Genomic DNA, 15,781 nt, shown 5'->3' with positions numbered 1-15,781 from the left:
TATATGGAATAAGAGAGAAATTAGCCAAAACACTAAATTAGTTATATACAAGACGTTATATATTAGTTATATATATCACGTGAGAACTGGTTCAGAAGTAAAACACTTCATCAGACCACAGATATGAGACTTCTTAGAAAGGTTAGGGGCATGAACAGATGGCATCAATGGTAATATAATAAAAACAAGGATATTAGGAAGGAACTTGACATTTTTAGCATCCAGGAATGTTTTAGCAGAGCTAATCTCAATAGGTATGGTCACTTAAATAATGGGAAAGGAAAGATTACCAAAACAAGTGTTTTCTGCCAGATTGGCAGAAATAAAGACCCAGAGGAAGACCAAGATGTAGGTGGATTCATACAGTAAAAAGTGCCTTAGGAGATAGAAATATAATGTTGGAGTCTTGACAGGTAACTGATTGATTTGGAGGAAAATTGTAGAAAAGAAGTTAGTAATGCTTTTCATGTACCACTGAGTGTGCATGTCAGGAATTTAATGATGATAATTAATAAAAATATTTTTAATGGTTACATAAAATGAGAATCTCACAAACTTTTGGCAGAGTGAGATAGTCATTCTTATTCAGATTTGGCTGATGTAAAGAGGCTTCACAACTTACTTTGAAAAGGTGTTAAGATTTAAAACTGCTTCTATGGAGAAGATGAGCTTCATCCCACAAGATATTGTGTTTAGTGTCAGTGCTATGTTATGCCATACTAAACTTTTGAGGTTTCATATATTCAGAATAATACTGATGTTCACTAATTTATTTTTCCATAAAACGGCCTGTATATCCAAAGTATGTCAGATTACATTCATAAGGTATCCTGTAAATGTCAGCTAATGATAAAGGTGACAGTTTGTCTTTTGTAGATTGTAACAGATGAGAAATTTTGTTGATAGGTAAATATGTGGTTAAAAGGTGATGCTTATTCAAAATTCTACCAATTGGTTCAGATATATGAAAAATATAAGGGATTGGAAACCTGCAGTCTGTTGAAGAATCCTGATGTGTTGGAATATAGGAGTCAGTTTGATGATGGTTGTAACCATTATATTCCATTAAAGTTTGATAGTGAGAAGTTCTTATTGTAAGCTTGAGGGAGAGGAGCATATGTTATGTGCTTTATTAATTAAAGACTTGATAACACGAATTTTTTGAGAGGTGTGATGAGCACACTTCTGATGAATGTATCTCCCAGTAAAGTAAGTCTTCAGTTATGTAATTTGTCATTTAAATATCAATTACCTGACAGAATTCCATGCCGCCTGAGGCATTGCCTGGTTAAACAATGGCCCCTGTTGTTTTTCCAGGGAACCAGGCAAAAACAGGTGAAAAGTCAGCTACTGGAACAAATCCTAAAACCAACCCCAGTTCAACATCACCAGAATTCAAGATCAGTACTATCAACATAAGAAGCCTGAATAGCAAAGAAATGGAGCTAGCAGAGGAATTAGATAAGTACCAGATCGACATAATAGGGGTGACTGAAACAAAAAACACAAAAACTGGTAGATCTTTCTGAGCAATAAATATAAAATGTTATATTCAGGCAATGACAATCAAGGAAAAGAAGGAGTAGCCATAGTATTCAACACAATATACAAGGCTAATCTTCTTGAATGGCAGGCAGTCTCAAGTAGGGTGATGTGGGCAAATATCAGAATGGGGAATTGGACAATGAGACTTACTTGTGCCGATGGTCCCACAGAAGGTTCTACTAAGGTAGAAGTGGAGGAATTTTTTGATTCTTTAGAAAAAGCAACTCGCACAATGAAAAAGGAAAAGTTGGCCCTTGTTGGGGATCTAAATAGCAGAGTAGGAAATGATTGTCAGACATACAAAAATATTTTGGGAAAATTTGGAGAAAAGAACAAAGCTAATAATAATGGCAAATACCTGTTGGATTTCTGCTCAGGACATGAACTGGTTATTACTAACACAATGTTCCAACATAAAAATGTGCACAAATTCACATGGAGAGAAGAGGCAAGGAATAAGAAAATCCTCATTGACTATGTTATTGTTGATAGTGATGTTTTCTCCCTGGTGCACGACACCAGAGTGTACAGAGGATTTGAAATTGGAAGTGATCACCATTTAGTCTTGGGCAGGATAAAATTGAATTTCATATTGAAAAGAATAACATGTAAGAAAGTTTTAAAGCGAATAAAAAGCAGCTCTCAGATGTGAACTGTAGACTAAAATACACAAACATGATTAAAGAAAAAATGAGAGAGTTTGAGAACAGCAACCAAACTTTGGAGATTCAGCCAGAGAGGCATGTGGTGAGGTTGTCTGTAAGGATAGAAAAATCAGAACTCCATGGTGGAGGAATTAAAACGTCAGTGAATGAAAAGAAGAAAGCATATCAAAAGTTCTTGGCAAATAAATCGGCTTGTGCTCTTAGACACTACAGAGACAAATGTAAGAAAGCTAAACACTGTAAAACTAGCTAAACAAAAATCATGGGAAGACTTTGTTAACATAGAAAATAAATATCAAGAAGGTGGCAAGATATTCTGGTGGTTGTTGAAGAAGCTCAGAAATGAAGAAAAGAGTGCTGTAAAAAGAATTAGAGATGATAAATTTGACATGAAAACGGGAGAAAAATATATCCTTGAAGTATGAAGTAATGAAGAAAAAACATTGAAAAATTGCTAAACGAAACAGTGATGACAACACAGTGGTAAAAAACACTAACCCAGCATGCAGTCATGAATACATATCCATACTTGAAGTAGAAAAAGCCATGGAAAGCCTGAAATATGGAAAGTCAGCAGGAGTAGATGATATTCAACCAGAAATGCTGAAGTGTGGAGGTATAGAAGTCTTATAGTGGCTGCACTGCATAGTTCAGAAGGCCTGGACAGAGGGACGAATTCCAGATGATTGGAGTAGAGCTCTCGCACTACCCATATATAAAAAGAGAAATAAAACTGAATGTGAGGATTACAGAGGTATTTCTCTGTGGAATGTTCCTGATAAGATCTATGCAAGTATACTTGAAAATCGGTTGAAGGATTGTGGAAGAAAAGCTTGGTGAAGAACAAGCTGGATTCAGGCCAAATAAAGACTGTCAGGATCAGATTTTCACTTTACAACAGATAGTTGAGAAATCATGGGAATATAACAAAGATCTGTATTTAAGGTTTGTAGATCTGGAAAGGGCATATGACTACGTGCCAAGAGAGAATCTGTTCAATACGTTATAGTTATATGGTGTCAATGGGGCATTATTTGAGTTGTAAGTCAGCAGTTAGAATTGAAAGAAGTACAGGAAGATGGTTTAATGTTAAAGCTGGTGTGAGACAAGGATGTACATTATCCCCTCTGTTATTCATTATCTATATGAATCACATTATGAAGGAAAGTGGTATTAAACGTGATATCAAAATTGGAAATGTTAATGTAAGCTCTTTGCTTTATGCAGACAATGTTATACTTCTAAATAAATGCGCTAGAAGTCTGCAAGATTCTCTGACTAAATTCAATAACTGTTGTAATAGATATGGTATGAAGGTCAGCAATAAAAAGACAAAGAGAATGAAAATAGGCAGAATCGTTGAAAATGTCAAATGCATTGTGAACGGAGAACCTGTGGAACAAGTAAAACATTTCAGCTACTTAAGCACTATTTTTAGTGATGGTAAATTAAATATTGAAATAGACAACAGAATCAACAGAGTGTATGGTAGGAAGTCAACTGAATAAATTTGTATGGAATGAGAGAGAAATTAGCCAAAACACTAAATTAGCTTTTTACAAGATAGTATTGAAGTCAATTTTAACTTATGGATCTGAGAACTGGGTTAGAAGTAAAACACTTGACCAAAGACTAGAGACTGCAGATATGAGAGTCCTGAGATAGATTAGGGGTGTGAACAGATGGCATCAATATCGACATCATATTAAAAACGAGGATATCAGGAAAGAACTTGACATTGTCAGCATCCAGGAATGCATTAGCAGAACTAATCTCAGGTGTTATGGTCACTTAAACAGAATGCGATAGGAAAGATTAGCAAAACAAATTTTCTCTGCTAGGTTGGCAGGAAAAAGATCCATAGGAAGAATCAAGATATAGGTAGATTGATACTGTACAAAGTGCCTTAGTTGATAGAAATATAAGATCTGATAACAGACTGATTTGGAGGAAAATTGTAGATAGGAAGTTAGTAATGATGTAATTTTTCATGTAGTACTGCCATATCCTGTACATCCCTTGAGGGTATATATAAATCAGGAATTGATGATGATGAACATTTTGCAGAACATTAAAAGTTCTGCAAAAAGTTCTCCTGGCGTCTGCTCATATGAAAATCTTCAGTGATATAAACATTAAGCCAAAGAATCAATGATTGATTCTTTGGCTTAATTCAGAGGCCAAAGAATTAAGCCAAAGAATTGTCACTCATTCATCCAAATGAGTGACAATTGATGGACCAAAAATACTTCTTAACGGAGAAACATTTTTGTGCCATGTTCCCTGTACAGTTGAATATATAGAATACTTGGTATTTCGTGATTTTTCTGGATGTGTTGTCTTTGTTAGCTGTTATTAATGAATGCAGATAATTTACACTTACATGCTTGTCACAGGGTTGACTGAACATATGCTAATTCTTATTTCTATATGAATGTTACACCCAAATCATACTTGCTCTTTCGTATGAAGAGTTATATTCCAAAAGTCTCAGGCATTTGACAAATATAGCATTCTGGGATAGGATGTTGGGGGGGGGGGAGCAGGTGTATGAATAAGCCTTCATGTTCAGTGATTCTGTTATATAATAATTACAACTCCAATTGCAAAGTAATAAAATGATAACCAGCACACAATTTTTGCACTGTCTTGTTGGAGTCTGCTAAATACGCATACTCTTAGAAAGCATATTTCTTTAGCATTAAAAACAATAAGATAATTACTATAGTAAATTTGATAACAGAATTGCCAATGAAGTACTGCTCAGAGAAAATAATTAATATAACAGATGTTCAAAAGATTTTGGAGGACCGAGTCTTATGTTTAATGATATCGGCTTTTTTTTTTTTAATAGATGATTTACAAATAATTTTTAATGCATGCGTGTAATGATATTAAAAAACATGTACAGAACTTTTAAAAATGTGTAATATATATTCAGTCTATAATCACTCACTTGTTTTGGTATGCTTCTTTTGTTTCAGGAACTATATTTGCTTATGGTCAGACATCATCAGGAAAAACATACACCATGATGGGAGAAGGGAATGACTGGGGAGTTATCCCACTGACAATTGCTGGTATATTTGATGCCATTGAAAATGCAAGTATATACTTTTAATTGGTGTTGTAATAATTAGTCTTATAACTGGCATTATTAGAAATGACTATTTTTTTCTAAACTTGAATTTATTTTAATCATTGTTTTAATCAGTTATAGACCATTTTAATTGATTTTTCTCATTTCACAAAATTTTATCGAATGTGACAAAATTTCGTTATTTGAAAGAGAAAACTAACACAGAACTGTGCAGCAATTATTCTGTGAAAAATGTCTTCAAATTGTACTAGATGCACATCTCATTATGATTATTAGGACTTATGGAAATATCCACAGTCATCATTAACCATTATTGACACAATGATGAATAGCATATCTCTCTTTAAATCATTCGCTGACAAAGTTCATGACTGCCTTTGACAACTTGTTCCACTCATTATCACTCTCCTTGCAGAAATCTAGTCCTTGTAACTTGCTGACTGCATGCTTATATCCTTGGGGTGATCCTTTATTCTTTTTCATCCTGGCATGTATTAAAAATTTCTTTTACTCTCTAAAACCCTTTTAGTAACTTTTGTTTCATATCTTACTCTTTTCAGCTATTCATTTTGTTCTTATAGGAAGCATTTCACAAACCAGTTACCATATTACTATTTTGGTCATTTACCTCTGAATTCTCTCCACCACTTCCACATCCCAAGAAACTCAGATAATGAAATCTATGACTAACAGTCCAGGTGTGCTTGTATCAAGCATTATAAAACAACATACATTGCTCTGTATAATGTCTCATTTCCTTATCCTTGTTTGTCAGTATATTAGTATTCAAGTGATCCTGTGAGATATTTGTCCGCTTTTGTGATATGCCCTTTGCACTTCAACTGACTTGCTCCATCACTCCTAATACCTAGTTTGAACTCTTTCTTGCAGTGCACTGCTGTCCGTGTAATACATAGCCTGTAGTTTTTTTCATACTGAAATACCTGACTTTAGACACATTCGTAGCCATTATCCTTCGTTGAAACTACCAGTCTCAGCTGTTTACGATCTCCATAAGTAAGTCATAGTCATTTTTTTAAAGAATTCTCCCGAAGTCTATTATAGTATCCTGATGCCTTTCCATCTTGCAGTTTATTGCCTGCATTACTTCTTCTGATATTGGTAGAATTCTTTTGCTTCTTTCTTAGGTTGGGATGTCTCTTGTCATTGCACAGTTCTGCGAGATATCTATTCCATCTTATTTATATTGTGTTGATGTAGTAAATAATTCTATATTTTGTCTGTAAATGCATGTGGGTTATTTTTTCAGTTTAATTATTTCATTTCATTATAATAATTAAAGAAAACTAGAATGCTAGAACTTTAATTTATATATAGCTGATTCAACTTCAGGGTGTAAATATAGTTGATAGCAAATATAGTTCCATATATGCTATCAAAATTATGTAGTATCTGAATATGTCCCTAAAATTTGAAAAACAAATAGAATGGGTGTTAAATGGATATGCAATTTCATTAAACAAGAGATCCATCAGAAGATAATGTGGAACGAATATCAAGAGAATAAAAGTGAGGGGAGTTATGAAATTTATAAAGTGCAGGCAAAAAAAGTTTATTGTACAGAAAGCTAAGGTGGAGTATGAAAATAAATTAGTTGCACAGGGTACAGACAATCCAACAGAATGTTATCATTATGTTGCAACTAAAAGTAAGAATGAATGGGGGAGAATAACATCAATTAATGCAGTGGTACCCTAGTGTTAGATATTGAATGGAGAACTTATTGACAAGTTATTCATTCAAGATCCAACATGTAAGTTTTACAAAATAACAAAGAAATTTGCATAATACTTACTCATCTTCTCATTACCAGTAGAAGATGAGAAACATCTAAATTATTGTATGTGAGAGTTTATATCAGAATGTGTAAAATATTGGAATTTATTTATTCTAAAACAGAAAGCTTAAAAAAAAAAAAAATCAAGAATAATGTCAGATTAGCATTTCATGTAAAGGAATAATGACTTAATTTATGTATTATCAAACTACCATAAAATTGTAAGTCGCTAGGTAAGAAATGACTAATAGGATCGACGGTCACTTCTAAGCCGCAAGTACCCGTCATAACGCCGAAGGCTGTAGCTCACTGGGAAGACTGACGTAAGCGCTTTTCCTTGAAAACAACACCTAATAGCAAGGAGGGAAAGCAAGGGGGATCAACCTAAGGGCGATGTAAGCTATGGATCGTGCAAAAAACAATACAGAAAAGAGGGTGCTGAGAAAAGGTTTTTAAGGCAATACGTGCCAAGCTCAAAGGCTTTTTTTCCTGTTTTCTTCGGAGATTTTGGAGATCGAGGACTCTCGACATGTGATCGGGGATAGGACAAGCCGAGGGTGCTATGTCGACGACAGCCGGCCGTGTGCAGAATGGTGCCAAATGCTGAACGACCCACCCGAGCGAGTGGAGAAAGCTCGTAGCAGCAGCCATTTCTTGATTTTTGTGTCCGGTAGCAGAGAATGGAACAACTCAGTCACAAGACAAAGGATGACCCGAGCAACACGTGGCAGCTAATAAACCTTCGGAGAGATTTGGTAAAGTAAAGTAAAGACCCTTTTGTTTTATATCTTGAGATTGTTTGAAGGTAGAATTTGTGTCTTGATAAAGCAAGACTGAGGACATTTTAGAGAACTTTGATAGGATAGAGTAATTATTACAGCCAATTCTATTAGACAAAGAATTGTATATCATAAATCTCTAACGTGTATATGATTGAAATAGTGAATACTCTTTGTTAACTGAGTAAATGTAACTAAGAGAGAAATGATTTGAGAAGTGTATCTAAAGTAAATGTGAATGAAGGAACTTGACTTGAGTGTAACATTGTTTAAATTATCCATTTGTATTACATGATTTTGCATGTCAGTTTATGTGAGAATGTCAGATTAGTATTGAACAGTTTGTATAGATAAGCATAAGACATTAACTTAGCTAGAAATTCAGAAGTTTTGATAACTTGATACAACATTTAATGTACCTGTCATTTAGCATTAATAAACATGTTTTGTTACTTGAAACTGAGTCTTGCCTGAATTCGAGGTGTCAATCTATCACTTATAAAATTCAAACCAAATAGCGGGAAAGAGTTTAGAAAATTATATAACAGAGGTTAGATCTTAGGTCACGACTGCCAGGAACCAAGATCTATATACTCGCGTGTGAATTTAGATTAACGTATATGCCTAAAACCTAGGAATATTTCCCTGAGCCTGAATTATATTCTTGTTATAGGAAGCTGGCTGGTGCAGTTGAAATATAAATTTGCCAGTTTCTGAAGAGGAAATATCCCTAGGGTATCAACCCAGGTTATGTATGGCAGAGAAGGATATAAAATATAAGATATTAAGATATTAGATAGAAAGGTAGAGAACAATATATAGCAAATAACGATAAGTAAAAATGTAACATTAGTATCAGAATCAGATGAAGTAGTTTAAACAATGAGTGCTCACTTTATTAAGTTCAACAAACTTGGTTTATGTAACACAGTTCTATGACTAGATGCTAATAGTATTGGATGTTCATAAGAAGAAGGTTCTAGACTTGTGGCATAATCTGGATAAGAATTCAGAAATTGGGACGGATGGGATATCGGCACATGTGCTAAAGTAATGTTCTGTCGAACTGGCTATGGCCCTTGACACATTTTTATAATTTGAGTCTTAGCTAAGGATAGATTCCACAGTAATGGAAAGAATGCCTGATGATCTCATTGCACAAGGGTGGTGCAAAGACTAAGGTGTCTTACTATTCACCTGTCTCTGAAATAATTGTAAAGATTTTAGAGAAGTTGGTAAAAACTCTCATACAAAAATGAGCTGACAAACAAGATATACTTTGCAAAGAACAGCATGGGTTTACTAAAGGAAGGTCACGTCTGAGCAATTTGTTTGTATTTTATAATAATGTTATGCCAGAGTTGGATAAAGGGAATAGATATATTGATACTGTTAGACTTTGCTAAGGCATTTGATAGTATACTACATGAAAGGCTGTTGCATCAACTAGAGAATATGAGATTAGAATATAAATTATCTTGAATAAGTGGGTGTCTAATGGACATATATCAGAAAGTGGTATATGGGGAATGTGAATCTGCCAAATTTAAGGTGACCAGTGATATACGAGGGTGGTCTGAAAAGTTTTCGGCCTCGACCATAGATGGCATCACTGTCGGCACAATTTTTTTCCCCCACTAAGTTGGTACATCTGTCATAAGCATCCATGTGAAATTGCAAGTTATTCTATCAAGCAGTTTGTTTTATACATCTGTCTGAAGCAAAAGTGTTGTCTGTATCCCTTGAAATGGATAAATTTGAGTATCGTTCAGTTATAAAATTCTTTGTAAAAGAAGGTTTAATGCCAAAAGAAATTCATTCGAAGTTCATAAAAGTGTATGGGCACTCTTCTCCTTCATTTTCGACAATTAAGTAATGGGCTGCAGAGTTTAAACATAGTCGTACCAGTCTTGAAGATGATCCATGTGAAGGACATCCAAAAAATAACAACACCAGTCATCATTGATCAAGTGCACGATATGGTATTGGATAACTGGCAAGTCAAAGTGCGTGAAATTGCTGAAACTATAGGCATTTCAAAAGAATGTGTAAGATATATTTTGCATGAAGAATTGCAAATGAAAAAGCTTTGTGCAAGATGGGTGCCATGCTTGCTCACAGCAGATCAAAAACGCACTCGCATGAAAATCTGTGAACAGTGCTTGGAGCATTTTAACAGGAATAAAACTGATTTTGTGTGTCGATTTATTACTATAGATGAGACTTGATTTCACCATTACACACCAGAACCAAACAGCAGTCAGAACAGTGGACAGAAGCTGGTTGTTCAGAGCCAAAGAAGACAAAGTCGGTTCCATCAGCAAGAAAGGTCACTGCATCGGTGAAGGTTTAATGCCAAAAGAAATTCATTCAAATTTCATAAAAGTGTATGGGCACTCTTCTCCTTCATTTTTGACAATTAAGAAATGGGCTGCAGAGTTTAAACATAGTCGTACCAGCCTTGAAGATGATCCACATGAAGGACGTCCAAAAAGTAACAACACCAGTCATCATTGATCAAGTGCACGATATGGTATTGGATAACCGGCAAGTCAAAGTCAGTGTTTTGGGATGCTAAAGGCATTTTGTTTATTAATTGTCTTGAAAAGGGTAAAACAATAAGTGGGGAATATTATTCTGATCTTTTAACCAGATTAGACGAAAACATTTGTGAGAAAAGACCCGGTATGCAGAAGGAAAAAAAATCATCTTTCAGGACAATGCACATGCCCACAAAGGTGTTTTGGCAGTGGGAAAATTAAGGGATCTCAACTATGAATTGTTGGAACATCCACTCTATTCCCCAGATTTGGCTCCCTCTGACTTCTGTCTCTTCCCAAAACTAAAACTCTTCCTTGCTGGTCAGCGTTTTTCTTTGAATCAAGAGGTGATTGCTGTAGAGGGGTATTTTGCAGATCTTATGTTGAAAAACTAAAATAATTTTGAAATTATAAATTCGTTTTTTCATTGTTAGGCCGAGAACTTTTCAGACCACTCTTGTTCCCTGGGGCTCAGATCTTGGACCATAGTTGTTTAATCTATACATTATGATATTGGAAAGGGGCAGGATTATGTTTGATGATGATGATGATGCAAAAATAGTCAGGGCAATGAGAGATCTTACTGATAATATGGCTGTCAATTCAATATTAGTAAGTGTGAAGTTATGCACTTTGGTATGATGTGATATTCAACAGCATGTTATAGTGGCCGGATTATGCATGGAGTAACTGACGAGGCTAGAGATCTTGGAGTTATGGTGGATAGAAGGTGGAAGTTCAAAGGTCATATAACAAAAATTGCAAATACAACTCAGAGGATGATTACAATGTTGAAATGAATATGTAAGGATATAAAGTCATTTTTGACTTGTAAGGATATGGAAGTCATTTTGCTTCTTTACAAGGCCTTGACATGACTGCACCTAGACTATAACGTGCAGATTTGGTTTGGTTTGATCTCCTGGGTTCCAGAGCAATAAAGCAGCTATGCAAAGGCTGCAAAGAAGAGTTACAAATATGATATCAAGATTCTGTAATGTAGATTACAGAATCTTGATATCCTCTTTCTTCTGGTTGACAGAAGAAAGAGGAGTGATGTGACAAAGGTCTGCAAGCGGTTGAGAGGATGTTATGGGATGTTGGTTGATAAAATTTTCCATTTTATAGAAGGTGGGGGCATACTTGGAAGTTAAGAATGTATGCAGTTAAGAAAGAGGTAAGAGCTAGTTTCTCTCAGAGAACTGTGAGTGAGTACATATAATAGGAATGAGCTTAAGAGACGGTATGGCAGATGATATGGGTGATGTATGGCCTCTCTCAGTGACTCTCTAGAGGTCTAATATAACTGTGTGCATGTGTGTGTGTAATTGATATTTGCTTTGGTGTGTTTAAATTTTAAATTGCTGCATATAAAATAAGTGTATAATTTTTATATTGCAGATGCCAGACAGGGAGTTCTTGTTGAGAGTTTCCTACATGGAAATTTATAATGAATCTGTTTCTGACCTGCTTTCTGACCCATCACTTAAGAAGTTAAAAATTCATGAAAATAAGGTGGGTAATCTTAATTGTACTGATAGATGATATAGCATGTAACAAATTTATCATTTGTTCATTCTCTCAGATTATGAACTATTTAATTGGCAATTTATTGTGAGTGGTCATATCATGCAAAAAAAATTAAGAAAAATGACTGTTTTATTCTGAATTAAAACCAGATTAATAACAAGATGTTATTGTTTACATGTTTTCTTTCATTCATACAACAGCATGAGTAATTCATGAATAATCAATACTTTATAAATGTTAAATGATATTTAAATGATTCTGAAATGTCTCATTTGCTACAGGAAACAGTATACTCCTCATATTTTAGGTTTATGGTTATTGACAAATCCTGTTGATTAATAGATGTAAACACTCAACATTTTGGAGCCTACATCAATGTCATCATCAGGTGCTAACTTTTAACTTTAAAAGATGGGTAGAGCAATATTAAGACATTAGAAATCCAGTGATGCACTCAAATATCTTAATACAATATAGCTATGATCAATAATGTTACCCAAATAACGAAGTCAAGGAGGCAAAGATACTACTTCACAAACAAATATTTGTATATATTTTACAGGCAGGCTTAGGTGTTATTATTCATCTTTTTTTTTATATTTTATTTATTATTATTATTATTATTATTATTCCTGATACCTCCAAGGAGTCCGAAGACTCATCGCGGGAGGACATCTACAACTGTCTCTACACCTAACCGCTACTACGAATCATCTCCATCAACGCCATCTACCGCCCACCTCCAACACCACCACAACTAGTAATTTTTGTCTGTAAATTGCGTGTGTTCTGAAGGGCCGATTTGTATGTATGCGGGATGAAAAACCCGAGTTTCCGGGAGAAAAAACCCTGCTACCTCCGTATGAGATCGGCTAACTCACCTTCGAATTGAAATCGACCAGATAAAGATTCCTCCCATCGCGACGAGAATCGAACTTAGGCCTATTCCAATCGAAGGGCGCAATGTACCGTCGTTCTTCCAATTGCGCTGCGGAGGCGCTTTTTATTTTTTATTTATGTTTATTTTTATTTTATTTATGTTTGTCATATAAAGAAATTTATTAACTGGCATATATTTTTCTGGTTTTCAAACCAGCATCTTCAGAGAATCACTACTAGTTGCAGTATGAATATGGTGATGAGTAAATGAATTTTTTTTTTTATTATTATTATTATTTTTTGTGTATGTGTGTGTGTTATAATACTCGGAAAGAAATTAATTTCTATATAATCAAGTTGATAACTATTCAAATGATCTACAAGGTGTGACACTTAAATTGTTTAATGTACATATAAAAACTGTATGGGGTGCTTATGGGTCCTAAGCTGTATAAATGAGAGGAGACATCCACATAGCCTTTAAAGGAACGCAGAGAACTGACCAGGTCTTCTGACCAAATGTCTAATCCTCCTTCTCATAGTGCACCCTGTTAGGGATCTACCTGATCTAAATGAGGAAGCGGTGGTAATTTGGGATTTATTATTATTATTAAGAGAGACCTCTAAAAGGAGTCAGGGATTCGTCGAGGGAGGCCACATTCTACACACACCAGTTGTCTATTCTTGAATTCATTCACACTACTTGCACACAGACACACACACACGGCATCCATTGGCAATTGATTCCAATCATGCACCACTCCATGCGAGAAAAAATTTAGCTCTCACCTGCTTACTCGACGGCATTCATTCTCAGCCTTCAAGGGTACCCTCTCGTCTTTTCCCCACCCTCCATAAAATGAAAAATTCCATCAACTGAAATACTATATGATCTGTCAAAAGTTTGTAAGTCTCAATCATATCACCCCCCTCTTTCTCCTGTTTGCTCGTATTTACAGTCTACAAATTCTCAATCTGTCTTCATAATCAGTATTTCACAATCCTGATATAATTTTTAACACTCTCCTTTGTACTCTCTCAAATATATCAGAATCAACAGAAACCAGGAGACCAGACCTGTGCACAGTAGTCCAAGTGAGGTCTTATCAAGGCCTTGTAAAGAAGCAAAATGACATCCTTATCTTTACATGTGAACTTTTTCAGCATTGCAATTACCTTTTGAGTTGTATTTGCAATCTTTTCCACATGGGCCCCTAAACTTCAACTTCCTATCTAATAACACTCCAAGATCCCTAGCCTCATCAGTTTCTTCTAACTTAATCCCACCAATATAATACGACATTGGATATCTAATCATGCCGAAGTGAATGACTTTACATTTACTGACATTGAACTGACACTCTTTTTCCCATGCCCACAATACCAGCCTATTCAAATCAATCTGTAAAGACTGCATATCAGCAGCATTCCAAAGACTGCATATCAGCATCATCGGCAAATAACTGTATATCCTTTGTCAAATCCTTCCAAATATCATTAATGTACAGATTGAATAACAGTGGACCAAGCACTGATTTGTGGTATACCACTTGTGTCAGAAGCCTTAGCAAATTAATCTTTGTACTGGTTATGGACAGTACTACCCTTACATCACGTCCAGACTTGATATAGGCCTAAGCCTTTACAAATGTTTTACCCTATGCCTGTTCTAGTTATCATTGTAGTTATTCTCTGGTGGAAACGCCATGCCACCAGTGTGCCCTGTAGGAAAGAACTTTTATATCCTCCTGCATAAACCCAAGCTGTTTTAAGTCTTTATTACTATCTGCGCTCCATACGCCATGTAAAGAATGGTGGCACTGGTAAACCTCGGAGTTGCCCCATGCTCCTCCCATATCTTACTAACTAGATCTTGGTTATTCTTATAATAGTTTACCTTATTATGGCTATAGGCTAGTGGATGCCCTGTTACCAACACATGGGAATAACTACCCAAACATCACTTCTCTTTTAATCACTAAGTCTGGCTTATGCAAGCCCGTGGACGTCCTATACTGTTTTCCACTGCATTCTCCCAACCTTTGTTCTTAAAGTGATTGTTCAGAATGGAGACCACAGCGTCATTCCTCCGCATGCGGACCCCATGGATGCGGAAGCAACGCTGTGCTATATGAGACAATGTCTCGCTGTAGTGGCAGCCAGCCCTACAGTTTGGGTCGTCACTACCCCATCGAGTGGGTAGGGCATTGATTCTCGTCCTGATAAGGTCAATATACTCGAACACAGGGAGGAGTCTGGTGCCATTCCTTACCCAATCATGCTGGGGAGGCACCAGATATGAATCTTTTAAAGGAGCACCATCTACAGAAGAATGCAGCAAAGATGCCCATCTCTTGTGTTCTGCAGGTGCTGACTCAATTAAAGGTACCTTGATAATGGGACCAGCCTTTAGCCTGCTTGAAGTCTTCTTGTATTAATGGGCTATAGAAATCCTCTCTGCAGATAGGGGAAGAAGATAGTTCTAATTTTGCGATTCTGGACAGTCACAGCAGTGGGATCACCCTTCTAAGTTATGGAACCCCGAGCCCACCATCCTTCACCCTCGCGTGGAAATATGCAGTAGGAGTGTCAGGCAGCAGTCTGAGCCATGATCTCACAGCTGAACATATAGCCCTGTCCATTTGGGATAGTACCGAGATATGTGTCTTACCAAGCACCAACTTGTGGTAAAAGCGAGGTATGAGATATTGGGAAAGGAGAAACAGTCTTTGCTGGGAACTGAGAAGTTCTTAAAGAAGCGATCCCAGCTTCTATGATAGAAGGGACAGAAGACCTTCTCTTTGTGGTGAACATGATACCGAGGTATCTCCACTCTTACAGAATGGTCAAAGCATGCAACGGCCTCCCGTGCAGTGGAAACTCTATTGTCTCGACCTTAAGCTTCTTGTCACAACCAGAGGGGACAAGAGCTAAAGAGCAGGACT

General features: G+C 36.0%; 1 protein-coding gene across 1 annotated transcript in view; it reads left to right on the top strand.

The window, feature by feature from the left end:
- Positions 1-15,781, top strand: part of cmet (CENP-meta) — a 370,306-nt gene that overhangs the window by 25,705 nt on the left and 328,820 nt on the right. Inside the window, exons 4-5 of the mRNA XM_090393925.1 lie at positions 5,195-5,313; positions 11,829-11,942. Of these exons, the coding sequence (XP_090250051.1) occupies positions 5,195-5,313; positions 11,829-11,942 (233 nt within the window). The remainder of the gene's footprint in view (positions 1-5,194; positions 5,314-11,828; positions 11,943-15,781) is intronic.

This window comes from Typopeltis vanoorti, chromosome 6 (assembly GCF_054136105.1).
Source record: "Typopeltis vanoorti isolate ZY-2024b chromosome 6, IOZ_Tvanoo_1.0, whole genome shotgun sequence".
NCBI classification, from domain to species: domain Eukaryota; kingdom Metazoa; phylum Arthropoda; class Arachnida; order Uropygi; family Thelyphonidae; genus Typopeltis; species Typopeltis vanoorti.
The sequence above is the reverse complement of the archived record's forward strand: the minus strand, read 5'-3'. Positions and strand labels throughout refer to the sequence as shown.